This window comes from Nematolebias whitei, chromosome 16, assembly GCF_014905685.2.
Source record: "Nematolebias whitei isolate Nwh7 chromosome 16, NemWhi1, whole genome shotgun sequence".
In the NCBI taxonomy this organism is placed as follows: domain Eukaryota; kingdom Metazoa; phylum Chordata; class Actinopteri; order Cyprinodontiformes; family Rivulidae; genus Nematolebias; species Nematolebias whitei.
The window spans coordinates 28417240-28431242 of record NC_056513.1 but is presented as its reverse complement, the minus strand read 5'-3'; the positions used below and the strand labels follow the sequence as shown (position 1 = coordinate 28431242).

At 42.3% G+C, this 14003-nt stretch overlaps 1 protein-coding gene across 1 annotated transcript in view; it reads left to right on the top strand.

The window, feature by feature from the left end:
- The window catches only part of dclk2a (doublecortin-like kinase 2a), an 87008-nt gene that overhangs the window by 59369 nt on the left and 13636 nt on the right, over window positions 1-14003 (top strand). The window contains exons 4-13 of the mRNA XM_037690517.1: window positions 4048-4149; window positions 4584-4631; window positions 5003-5073; window positions 8746-8833; window positions 8923-9028; window positions 9601-9658; window positions 10936-11055; window positions 11144-11290; window positions 11365-11498; window positions 12182-12259. Coding sequence (XP_037546445.1) covers window positions 4048-4149; window positions 4584-4631; window positions 5003-5073; window positions 8746-8833; window positions 8923-9028; window positions 9601-9658; window positions 10936-11055; window positions 11144-11290; window positions 11365-11498; window positions 12182-12259 — 952 coding nt within the window. The remainder of the gene's footprint in view (window positions 1-4047; window positions 4150-4583; window positions 4632-5002; window positions 5074-8745; window positions 8834-8922; window positions 9029-9600; window positions 9659-10935; window positions 11056-11143; window positions 11291-11364; window positions 11499-12181; window positions 12260-14003) is intronic.

Below are 14003 nucleotides of genomic sequence, written 5' to 3'. Positions count from 1 at the left end.
GGCCGCGTCCGGCGGCGTTGACGACTTGGAGGCCGCGTCCGGCGGCGTTGACGACTTGGAGGCCGCGTCCGGCGGCGTTGACGACTTGGAGGCCGCGTCCGGCGGCGTTGACGACTTGGAGGCCGCGTCCGGCGGCGTTGACGACTTGGAGGCCGCGTCCGGCGGCGTTGACGACTTGGAGGCCGCGTCCGGCGGCGATGACCACTTGGAGGCCGCGGCAGGCGGCGATGACCACTTGGAGGCCGCGGCAGGCGGCGATGACCACTTGGAGGCCGCGGCAGGCGGCGTAGACGACGGAGAGGCCTGTGGCTCTGCTGCGGCGGTGGCAGGGACTGACTCTTCTGCTGCGGCAGGAACTGACTCTTCTGCTGCGGCAGGAACTGACTCTTCTGCTGCGGCAGGAACTGACTCTTCTGCTGCGGCGGCGGCAGGAACTGACTCTTCTGCGGCGGCGGCAGGAACTGACTCCTCTGCGGCGGCGGCGGCAGGAACTGACTCCTCTGCGGCGTGCAGTGTGGATGGTGGGTCTACAGAGGCAGGATCATGGTCTATTTTTGAAGTTCTGAGTCCAGCAAGAAGCTGCTGATATTCCGGAAGCTGGATTAAACCGGGTTGGGATAGTAAAAAATTTTCGGCAAGGGTGAGCAAAAAATCTAGACAGTCCGGGTTATCTTTAGCAGAACAAAAAAGGCTTTGCAGAGTGTGGTTTATTTGGGCTAATTCATGGGGTGAATACGTGATTGATGGGCCAGTGTCTTTAAGTGAGGGTGTGGAGTCAGGTGTCGCCCCCACCGGAAACTTGAGAGGTGGGGCGGCGGAACACGCCCCCACCGAGTCACTTGTAGCATGCCCCATAGGTATGGACTGGCCGGGTTGGACAGCCGCGGCGCGATGTGACGGCGAGAGGTCGGACTCCGCCCCCACCAAGAACCTGGAGGGTGAGGCCACGAAATCCGCCCCTGTAACGTCAACCGGACTGGACTTACCGAACCGAGCAGGAGTGGACCGGAGCTCCCGCGGGACGCTGGATCTCGCCCCCACCGGAAACCTGGGAGGTGAGGCGGCGAACCCCGCTCCCACAAAAACACCGGAACCAGCTCTGAAGTTCTGCTCGGCAGCGACCGGGCCGGGCGCCGCAGACTGCCTCCGGAACCGTCCACCGCGGCGACGGCGGCGGGACGGTGGATGGACGGAGACGGAGAGGAGCTCGTCCATCAGGCACGAGGAGGGAAAAAAGAAAAAAGGTGAGTGTGCCGAGAGAATCCTGCCCGCTGGGTTCTAATGTGTGGTCGGGTCGTAATGTCAGGATCAGGTGGACAGGAACGAACCCAGTTCTGCAGACAGGACTCAACTCGGCAGATTATAAAAAACTAAATACTTTAATGACGAAATAAAAGGTAACAAAACAATAAGCTGACGTGGCAGCAAAACTTACATGGACTAGAAGACTCAGGGAGAAACTCACAAGGACTCAGGAAGCTCAGGGAAAATTCAGAAGACGCAGGAAACATGAAGACCCAACGAATACGACCCGACAAAGGAACAACACAGAACAGGAGGCTTATATACAAGGACGAGACAAGACGTGATTACAACAGGTGTGACGAGACAAGGGTGGCAACAATTAAACTGACGAGGAAACACTAGGGAAACACAGACACAAACAGAAACAGCAAATGGTACCATCCTTACAGTCCAGGATGTACCCCGCCCCTCGCACAGTGATTGCTGGACATGGGCACCAGCGACCCCCGTGACCCAAAATGGAATAAACGGGTAAAGATAATGGATGGATGGATGGATGGATGGATGGATGGAAAAGTTGTTTAACTTCCATAATTCCATTCAAAACTTAATCTTTAATAGATGATAGATTCAGGGCCGACAATTTAAATGATTTCAAGTTTTTATTTGTTTATTTTTACATAATTTGGGCTTCCAGCTCATGAAACCCACAAAAACAGGGATTCAAAAAATAAGAATACTGTGAAGACATCAGGCCACACTACTTCCCAGTTTTTGCAGAAAAAAAGAAAGAAATTAGGATCACAACAAATCAATCAAAATATGATACTTTCAAAACGATATGTCAATCTCAGTACTTGTTGGGAATCCCTTTGTCTTAATCACTGCCTCGATGTGACGTGGCATTGAGTCAATCAGCCTGTGGCATTGACTGGGAGTTATGGAAGCCCAGATTTCCTTGATGCTTGCTGTCAGCTCTTCTTTGTTGTTGGTCTGGTGCTCCTCATTTTCCTCTTGAGAATACCTCATAGATTCTCAATGGGGTTTAGGTCTGGTGAGTTGGCTGGCCAGTCAAGCACTGTGGCATGGGCATCAAACCAGGTTTTGGTGCTTCTGGCGGCATGGGCAGGGGCCAGGTCCTGCTGGAAGATGAAATCTGCATCTCCATACAGATCCTCAGCAGAAGGAATCATGAAGTCATCTAAAACATTCTGGTAGACTGTTGCGGTGACCTTGGATTTAAGAAAGCAGAGTTTACCAACACCTGCACCGGACATTGCACCACAAATAATGACTGACTGGATATTTCATACTGGACCTCAAGCAGTATGGGTTCTGTTCCTCACCCTTCTTCCTCCAAACCCTTGGACCTTGATTTCTGAATGAAAGGCACACTTTACTTTCATCGGAAAAGAGTTGGCTTAGGTTCAGAAGTGGCTTGACCCCAGGAACCCGACAGTTGTAGCCCATCTCCTGGATGCGTCTGAATGTGGTGTTTTTTGAAGCTGTCACTCCCGCCTCATTCCACTCTTTCTGGATCTCTGCCAGATTCTGGAATCTTCTGTTTGATAATCCGCTGAAGCCCACAATCACCTCTTTTGCTGGTGCATCTTCTCCTGCCACATTTTGCCCTTCCACTAGACTTTCCATTTATATGCTTGGAAACAGCACTCTGTGAACAGCCAGCCTCCTGAGCTATGAACTTTTGTGGCTTACCCATCCTATGGAGGGTATCAATGATGGTCTTCTGGCCAGTTGTTACGTCTGCAGTCTTCTCCATGTTGAACCGAACTGAGACAATTGAACCAAACTGAAGCAGTTTAATGATACCTGGGGAAACCTGTGCACGTGCTTTGAGTTTAGTAGTTGATTAGTGCGTCAGTTTACAATATTCATGTCCTGCAAAATTTGGGCCGATTTCTCAACAGTATTCAAATTTTTTGAAATCCTGTTTTCGTGAGTTTCATGAGCTGGAAGCCCAAATTATGTAAAAATAAACAAATACTTGAAATAATTTACATTGTGGGCCCTGAATCTATCATCTATTAAAGATGAACTTTTTGAATGAAATTATGGAAGTTAACTTTTCCATGATATTCTAATTTTTTTTTAAAGGGTCTGTAATTAAATGACTTAATCAGGTGTGTTGGAGCAGGAAAACAACTTAAACATGCAGGATAGTGTTCCTCAAGGACCAGGGTCAAGAACCCCTGGTGTAAATAATATAGATTATGGAGAATAGGTTGAAAAGAGCCAAAAGATAAAAAACACAGTTCAAATGAACTACAACTGACTGCATTTCCATAGCTGTGGTCATTAAACCTAAAAAATACTCAGGCTATCCATCCATCCATCCATTATCTTTACCCAATTATTCCACTTTGGGTCACGGGGGTCGCTGGTGCCCATGTCCAGCAATCACTGTGCGAGGGGTGGGGTGCACCCTGGACGGGCCGCAAGTCCATCACAGGGACACATAGAGACAAACGAGACAAACAACCATTCACTCTCTCACTCACACCTAGGGACAATTTTGAGTTACCAATCAGCCTAACATGCATGTTTTTGGTCTGTGGGAGGAAACCGGAGCACCCGGAGAAAACCCATGCATGCACGGAGAGAACATGCAAACTCCACCCAGAAAGGCCCCTGGACCGGGGTTTGAACCAAGGACCTTCTTGCTGAGAGGCAGCAGCTCTACCAGTTGCGCCACCGTGCTGCCCATACTCTGGCTAGTATAAAATAAATAAATAACAGATTTTGCCATCTAAAAAGCACCTAACACAGGGTTGTATGTCTCTTCAGAATGCAGAGTGATAAAGTCATCAAACAGTCGATCTGTGACTTCAAACCAAATGGCAAGGAGTCCTGGACTTCCACGACGCAGCAAGTCTTCAGGTGCCGGTGAGAGGCACACGATGTGCTCACATTTTACACAAAACCAACAAACTTCTTATGATTACCATGAAATGTGTGTATATACGTCTCTATTTATCGTATATTATATTATATATTGTATATATAAACTCTGTTTGTTTTGGTGTTAAATCTCAGATATTAACATGTTCAATCTAATGAGTATTTTTTTATAGTATAATTCAGACATCTTGATATTTGAACACGTCTTGTTGATTGGGTACTGGTAATTTTGTTTTTTATTCTGTATCTTTACCTAAAAGCTCAGTTTGTTCTAACATTTTTCTGTACACTCAGTGTTTTATAATGTAAGAGCGACTGCAGCCTCCTGTCTTCTGCACGGTTCAACTAGTTTTCACTTGCATTTTATTGTGAGTAGTTTTGAAATATATTTTCCTGTTTCATTTACTTTTTATTTCCAGCAAGACGACCCATGTATCTCTCCAGTCCCACACCGATCAAGTCTCCAGGTAAGGTGAAAGTTTTTTTTTTGCGTTTTGACTTTTATTTTTTTAGATGCCACCATTATTGTTCTTTTAGCTGCTCCCTTCTGTAGGGGTCATCAGAGAGTGAACTCGCATGAAAGGTTTGGTAGATGTTTTACGCAGGATGCCCCTCCTGATGAAGCCTGGGCTCAAACCTGCAGCCTCTGGATCACAAGGCTGCGGCACTTAACCACTGAGCCACTGCAGCTCTGTAGATTCCACTATTGTTTTTTTATGTAAAACTATTACATCTGACGTGCTTTACATCTGGTCCTTCTTTATAAAACAAATTTATATCAACAGCAAATCCAAAATAAATGTATTTTTTTCTTCAAGTGTCCTTATTGTTTATTCAGTAAATGGTGTTTCAGCTGCCAGGATCACCAAGTCCTCCACACCATCTCCTACCAGCCTCCCCCGTGTAAAGGTAAGACTGTTTCACAATTATAACCTACGCTGCAGCAGCTCACTGTAGATGGACTAGATCATAAAGTATTTTTTAAATTTACTTCTATAATGAATCTATAATCTGGCACTTGGTCAGTAATATTGATTATTAACTTTTCATTTTTATTCTGTGTGGGTCTACACAGATTATTGCTAAACCAGGTTAAATGTGTAAGTAGGTCTGTTGCGATAAACAATAAATCAATTAATCGCATGGTAAATGAAAATTATTGACCTCATTTTCATTTATTGGTCTTATTGTTTCTTCGTGTCTCTCTTTCTACTGAAGACACTGGAAGACAAAAGGCTGAACTCCGGTGTTCTTCACTGAACCCTTCCTTTCTCTTTCTCTTTAAAATCTATTTTAACCATCCAAAATCGTGTTTTTGGATGGTTAAAAGCAGCTAAGCTGAGAAGATAAGCTACGAGTTAAGCTAACAGGCCGACCTCAGGAATAAACCTCCGTCTTGTCGAAGCTCCAAATTTCACGGTTGAAACCTGTGCCTTTGTGTAAAAAGTTGTTTTTCTTTGCAAAAAGAAGCTGAGAACTTGTTTACTGATTTTTTTTATTAAAAGCTTTGTGTGAAAAATGCTATGCTAAAGAGCTCAAACCACACAGAGCATCCAACATTTTGAGACCTGACGAGAGACAGCCCATGTCACGTCAAGAGGCCTCCCTCCCATTTTTCTTAAAGACACGCTGCTCGCTCCCTCACTATCCATCCTTCAGCTCAAACTGTCTTATACTGTGGTCAAAAAGGTACTACATGCAAAGCAAATTAACCAACATTTCTTCTTAAATTTGACAGTAATTAATAATTATTCTCAAATTTAAAAAAAATATTGTCGTTTATCGCAATAATTTCTGAGACAGTTAATCGCCCAGCAAAATTTGTTATCGTGACAGGGCTGTGTTTAAGTAAATTAGGCTCTTTCCCCCATGCAGCCTTCTTTCTTGCATGTTTCTTGTTCATCACTACTTCGAAATATATTATTTTTTGATCTGACATGATTCCATTGTGTTTAGGTCAAGCATATATACAATGTGTCTATAAACAATCCTTGTTTAATATTTAAGTGTTTTATTGGTGCAAAGTAATGTAAGTTCTTTTTGTAAAAAAGGCTGTAAGCCAAAACTTCATGTCCTAACTACCAAAATCTGTCAAAGTTCTGAAGCTGCTAACATCTGTGTGTGACCTACTCTGTGTTGTAGCTCTGTCGTGTATTTTTAGCAGAGTTTGAGATATTAATCTGATTTATTGATGGATTCCTCTGTAAGCTGTGTTTTTAAATGATCCAGCCAGCTGGCACACAGATTGCAGCGATGCCCCCATTTCTCCAACAGCTTTGTCAAAGACTGATCCATCCTCATGAAAATGGCAGGATGCCACGTTTATTTTTTTATTTATTTACTGGAACATCTGAGTAATTATATTGATGTTAGTAAGAAACTGCTGTCCTCACATTGACCTTTACCAACTCTGGCTGATACAAAAACAAAATTATCAGGAAATAAACTTTGTTCCCAGTGTAAAATGAATGTTGAAGCTATCCCATCTTGTACTTTGATTCAAAGTCTTGTCTTTTTCAACTAAACATATTAATTTTGTAAAGTTTTTGTGAGCTGGATAACTTAAATAAGTGTTGTGTACCGGCTTCCATTTTGGTGTGTGGCTGCATCGAGGAAAAAGAGGTTCCGATCAAAAAATGGGTTGCCATGTCAAAATCCAAGATTACCACTGCCACATAAAAATGTGCATGCACGCACGCACACACACACACCCACACACACGCACGCACGCACATTCTTATAAATGTACTTTTTGGGGACCTTGCATTATTCATTCAACCTTTTTCGTTCAACCTTTATTTAGACAGGTTAATCCCAATGAGCCTCGAGGACTCATTTACAAGAGAGACCTGATTTCAATAAAGAATGATGACAACAATAGACAATTATAAAAGAGGTGTACAGATTTTTTTTTAAAAATTTAACAAATTAGAATAAAATGGCAAAAGAGTAGCAAAAAGCTAGATTATAAGGCGGATGTAGACAACTAAAAACAGGAACCTAAAAAAGTTAAATCTTGTCCTCTGGACATTCAAAAAACAAAACAAAGCAAAAGGACAACAAAAAATGTAGAAACGTTTCGTCTTTCATCCGAAAGACTTCCTCAGTCTGAGGAGCTGTATTCAGCTCAGTCTTATAAATAGCACCTTCTCAGAGTGGATCAACCAGTTTTGCTGCTGACAACCAAAACCAGCTTTTAGATTTTTCTACCTGGATTACTGAGCATGCATCTGGATAAAACAGGAACATGTCTGCATTGGTCCTTGCCTGGAGTCCAACAGATTCTTAAAGCCACTTAGAGAGGTCAAGGTTGAGAGCTTCAGATCTTTTTGCATGACATTAACCCCCATTCATTTTCTAAAGCGTAACCTTGACCCTTACCCTAAACCTAATCATTACTAGTACTTGCCTAACCCTAACTCATTCGCAATTCACACCTTAGTCCTAAACCTAACCCCTAACCCCCCAACAAGACTTCTCCTTATGGGAACCTAGCTTTGGTAGAGCAGTTGTTCCCACAATGCATGATTTTTTTTTTGTAAAATTGGTCCCTACAAGATAAACAGAAATGCACACGTACATGCACACGCACAATGAACAACATATAAACACAACACTTGTGTTTTTGCTCCCATTTTCATGAGATGAACTCAAAGATCTGAGACTTTTTCTTTGTGCACAATATGACCTTTTCTCTGAAATATTGTTCACAAATTTGTGCAAATCTGTTTTAGTGAGCACTTCTCCTTTGCCAAGACAATCCATTCACCTCACAGGTGTGGCATAACAAAAGGCTGATTAGACAGCATGCTTACTGCACACCTAGGCTGACCACAATAAAAGGCCACTCTAAAATTTGCAGTTTTATCACACAGCATAATGCCACAGATGTAAGTTTTGAGGAAGCATGCAGTTGCCATGCTGATTGCAGGAATGTCCATGTTCAGAGAAGTTAGCAGTACATCCAACCGGCCTCATAACCACAGACTATGTGCAACCACACCAGCCCCTGCATTTGTTGTCCACAACATATAACTGCCCATACCATAACCCCTCTGCCAGCATGGCCACTTGATTCACAACATTGACCTCAGCAAACTGCTCACCCTCACGATGCCGTCTGCCATCTTCCCTGAACAATGAAAACCGGGATTCATCTGACGAGAACACCTCTCCAATGTGCCATACGCCATCGAATGTGAGGATTTTCCCACTCAGGTCAGTTACGACAACGAACTGCAATCAGATGGAGACCCCGATGAGGTCGACGAGAATGCAGATGAGCTTCTCAGAGACGGTTTCTGACAGTTTGTGCAGAAATTCTTTGGTTATGCAAACCGATTGTTGCAGCAGCTGTCCAGATCTGACGATCTTGGAGGTGAAGGTGCTGGATGTGGAGGTCCTGGGTTGGTGTGGTTACATGTGGTCTGCAGTTGTAAAGCTGGATGGATGTACTGCCAAATTCAGTGAAACACCTTTGGAGACGGGTTATGGTAGAATGGTTGGTTATGACAGGTTTCCTTATGGGACAGTAAGGTTTATTCCATCTCCTCTTATGTTTCTGTTTGTTTTACCCCACAGATCCCTCCACCTCACCACCTCTCCTCTCCAAATGGAATTGACACACTAAACAATCACCAGGAGCGAACCAATCAGCTAAATCCAGAGGGTACATTCATGTGGTCTGTTAATGTTTGTGCTTTTTCTTTGTAATTAACCTCAACAGACCTGCTGTGACCTCTTTTCTGTCCCCTGCAGTTAATGGAAACCAGTACTTATTAGCTCCCAGCATCTTGGAAAAATACAACGTTGGTAAAGTCATCGGAGATGGCAACTTTGCTGTGGTTAAGGAGTGTGTGGAGAGGTACGATAGTAACACTGGGAAAATTAAAAGTGACAGTGGACTTCCATGAATAAACAGCATCATCTCATTTTACAAGATGAATTAAAAAAACGGTTCACAGAAGATCCCTAGAGGATTGAAGATGCAATTAAATTGTAGAAACAGAGATATTCCTCTCAAACAAGCCATGGTGTCACCTTGTCAGACTGAGGCAACGAGCTGACCCTCTACCCCACCCCCTCAGACAGACAGGAAATAATGGATGAAGTGGTACAATGGCTCATTATGCTCCTTCATGGACAATACTTAAAGAGACAACATTTAACGTTTGTGATTTTATTGACTAAATGTTGATCATCATCAAACGTTGCTGCAGTGATGTCATCACCCCAGCTGACTTTGGTTATTTTAAAGTTGACTGTTTTCAGTTGGGCTAAGGGAACTGCTCATGTTACTGATGCATCAGATTCTTGTGGAGTTCAAATGCATCTGCACTGTATGTCACAATTTAACCTCCCCTGTGAGCACTTGAATGAATTACAAACTTTATTGCTGCTTTTATTGTTGTCTCTAATTGCCCTGTTTCTCCTTAGGTCCACGGGGAAAGAGTTTGCTCTCAAAATCATCGACAAGGCCAAGTGCCGTGAAAAGGTTTTACTCTTTACTTGTGTTTTTTCCCCCTGTTCATATTATTTTCTCCTAATTCTCTTCCTGAAAACAACACACACACACTCACACACACATACAGTAAAGAAGGATCACGTTTGCGTTCCACTCTGCATTATTAACACTAAAAACACAGCTTAGTATCATGTGTGTTTCCGATCCTCAGACTGAGTTTGTAACTCTTTTGCCTCCCATGGCACTTAAACAGGCTCATGAATGTTAACACTAGTGCACGACCGATTTGGAAATTTTGGCTATCATCAATCCTGATATTTGGGGTGGGGAGGGGGGTATGTGTGACCACTGATAACCAATATAATGGCTGAGCATTTTTTAGCTTTGTCCACCACCAAGAATCTAACAGCTACTTTAAACCTGTTTTAACACTTGAAGACTTGAAACCGTCTTCCTAACGTGCATTCACATTTTTCATCTTCTACTATTCACCATAAAGTTATCAAGTGTGATACAAAAATATAAATTAAACAAAGAAACGCCTCTCCCTGTTCATTGTTTAAACAGTCAGTCACGTATGGTGAAGGACAACAGTAATTATTATTGATCGCAGCAGCGCTTTTTTTCTTTGCAGAGAAGTAAAGATTTTAGACAAACAAGGAATTTCATGGGATACATGGTTCAACAGAGATGGGACTTTTAATTAGTCTAGCTATAGTACTGAACAGAAACCTAGGGTTATTTTTATTCTCATCTATTAAAGATGAATAATATAAAGTTCTAGCTTTACGGAGAGCTTTCTTATATGTTAGCAGACTATCTTTCCAAGTTAAACAAAATTCTTCAAAGTTAGTGGAGCACCATTTTCTCGAACATTGAAGAATTTTATTTTACTTGGAAAGATAGTCATGCTCTGTTGAGCAAAATACGCTACACAGTATTTAGTTGCTCCCTGCATCTTAATTGTGCAGCATTGTCATGAGCTGAAAGATGTCTGCATGCATTCTCTCCTAATACATTGTTCCAAATTGCCATTTGCAATTAAGGCCATGGCTTGTTCCCAGCACTTTAGGGGTGAAAATTACTGGTAGAAGTGTTTATATGGGCATATAATGGACCAATTATCACAGATACTGAGATGTCCCACAAACGTCTACAGTATATCGGTCCGAAATATTGGCCCCACCGACATATCGGTTGGGCTGTAGTTAACACACTGAATCACAGACTTCAAATCCAATGAATGATGCTAAACTTGTTTGTTATAATGATGTAGTGCAAGTCATTCACTTAGTGTGTGTTTCCAGGAGCACCTGATAGAGAATGAAGTTGCTGTGCTGCGGAAGGTGAAACACCCAAACATCATCATGCTGGTTGAGGAAGTGGACACCCCCTCCGAGTTGTATTTGGTTATGGAGCTTGTCAAGGTACAGCAGAGGCCCAGTGCTGGCTATCATTTGTTCCCTGCATCATTTCTGTGTCTTTGGGGGTGTAAATATATTTACATTTTCATAGGGAGGGGATTTATTTGATGCCATCACGTCCTCTGCCAAGTACACAGAGAAAGACGCCAGCACCATGGTGTACAACCTGGCTGGGGCCTTGAAGTACCTGCACAGCATGAACGTCATTCATAGAGACATTAAACCAGAAAACCTGCTGGTATGCAAACATCTTCACTTAAAAAAAAACCCAATCCACTTCTTTTTAAACTTCAACTGAGTGCTCTGTTTTAGGTGTCTGAACATCCAGATGGCACTAAGTCACTGAAACTTGGAGATTTTGGCCTGGCTACAGTAGTGGATGGTCCATTGTACACCGTGTGTGGGACTCCTACATATGTAGCTCCAGAAATCATTGCAGAATCAGGGTAAGATATCAATGTTAGTTTTATTTACACAGCCCATTTAAAACAATTGAGGGTGACCAAAGCTATTTAAAAAATAAAATCAAATATACATAAACCATGGCAAAAGTAGATCTAACAAAAAAAAAATGTTTGAAATCATTGCTTTAAATCAAAAGACTGAGCTGTATAGATTTTGAAAAGTAATCACTTAAGTTTAGGGCAGCCACTGCAAAACCTTTTCATTTGTATCCTGGGACACCTAGGAGAAACTGTCTCAGTGCCAGAGTATTCATTCTGGTGTATAGAGGTTAAAATTGGTTAAATATGATGACGCACAATCATTTAAAACTTCAAAATATAATAATAAAGTTTTAAATTCAAATTAAAAGCCAACAGGGAGCAAAAGATGGATGTTTTGGACTGATTTGATGGTTTCAATACCAGTTATACTTTGGAAGATGTCCCAGTTTCTCTGACAGGACTATATTGTGAACATAAGCAGAACATAAAGTTTTTATCTACATCAGCTGTTATGGAAAAAAAAGAAATCCACTCATGTTCTAAATAACAAACATTGGAAATATATAGAAAGAAGTTTGTGCTTGGTCATTATGTTTTCATCCTTTCGAGTTGAAGTAATCGTGTATTTAAAACATTTTATTCTGGTACATCGTTGTTCGACTTTATTTCTTCTCTCTTCGTAGTTATGGTCTAAAGGTGGATATCTGGGCAGCAGGTGTGATCACCTACATCCTTCTGTGTGGCTTCCCTCCGTTCAGAAGGTACGTTTATGTTGTTGCTTTGGTCGAGGAAGTTATGTGTACACTATTTTTCCACTTAGCTTTGGGAAAGTTTAGACTTGATTGGATTGAACAACTTGCAAGCAATTCTGTTTTTAAGTGTCAAAACACTTGTTTTTTTATTTACTTTATTTATACATACCAGATTATTTTGCCCAGTTTTGGTCAATATCAGTCAATGATAATGTTCTTGTCAATTGAAATGTTTTGCAAAATAATGATGGTCCTATATTAAGTATTTATTTTTTGGGTGGACAGGATTGTTAATTTTCGTGTACGTGTTCTACAGGAACAGGATTTAACTAAGCAAATGGGTACGAACCTCCTATTGGATAATTACTGCATGGGTGATTATCTTTCAGCTGACGACAAGTTATTTAACCCCAACTGGTGCAATGAGTTGCTTCTCATTTCTTAAAGAACGATGTTGAAAGACACATCACGTGGTCGTGGAAAAGATGTCAGTCTGTTTGAGAAGGGTCAAATCATTGGCATGCATCAAGCAGAGAAAACATCTAAGGAGATTGCAGAAACTACAAACATTGGATTAAGAACTGGCTAACGTATTATTAAAAACTGAAAGGACAGTGGGGACCCATCGTCTTCGAGGAAGAAATGTGGCCGGAAAAAAATGTGGCCTAGTCTACAAGCCTGTGGGGCAGTTCTATGATCTGGGGTTGCTGCAGTTGGTCAGGTCTAGGTTCAGCAACAGTATGTGCTCAAAGAATGAGGTCAGCTGACTACCTGAATATACTGAATGACCCGGTTATTCCATCAATGGATATTTTCCTCCCTGATGGCATGGGCATATTACAAGATGACAATGCCAGGATTCATCGGGCTCGAATTGTGAAAGAGTGGTTCTGGGAGCATGAGACATCATTGTCACACATGGATTGGCCACCACAGAGTCCAGACCTTAACCCCATTGAGAATCTTTGAGATGTGTTGGAGAAGGCTTTGCGCAGTGGTTGATTGATCAGTTCCAAAGAACAATAAAGATCATTACTTAACGTTTGTCACTGTATATGACACAGACCACCAGTCACTGTATATGACACAGACCACTGCTCACTGTTTATGACACAGACTGCTCGCTGCTCACTGTTTATGACACAGACCACAGTTGAATGTATGACACAGACCAGTGCTGACTGTATATGACACAGACCACTGGTCACTGGTTACTGTATATGACACAGACCACTGCTGACCGTATATGACAGGGACCACTGCTGAATGTATATGACAGACCACTGTTGACTGTATATGACACAGACCACTGGTCACTGTGTATGACACAGACCACTGGTCACTGTGTATGACACAGACCGCTGCTGACTGTATATGACACAGACCATTTCTCATTGTATATGACAGACCACTGTTGACTGTATGACACAGACCACTTCTCATTGTATATGACACAGACCACTGGTCACTGTATATGACACAGACCACTGCTGACTGTATATGACACAGATCACTGTTGACTGCATATGACACAGATCACTTCTCATTGTATATGACACTGATCACTGGTCACTGTATATGACACAGACCACTGCTGACTGTATATGACACAGACCACTTCTCATTGTATATGACACAGACCGCTGGTCACTGTATATGACACAGACCACTGCTCACTGTTTATGACACAGACCACTGGTCAATGTATATGACACAGACCACTGCTGACTGTATATAACACAGACCACTGGTC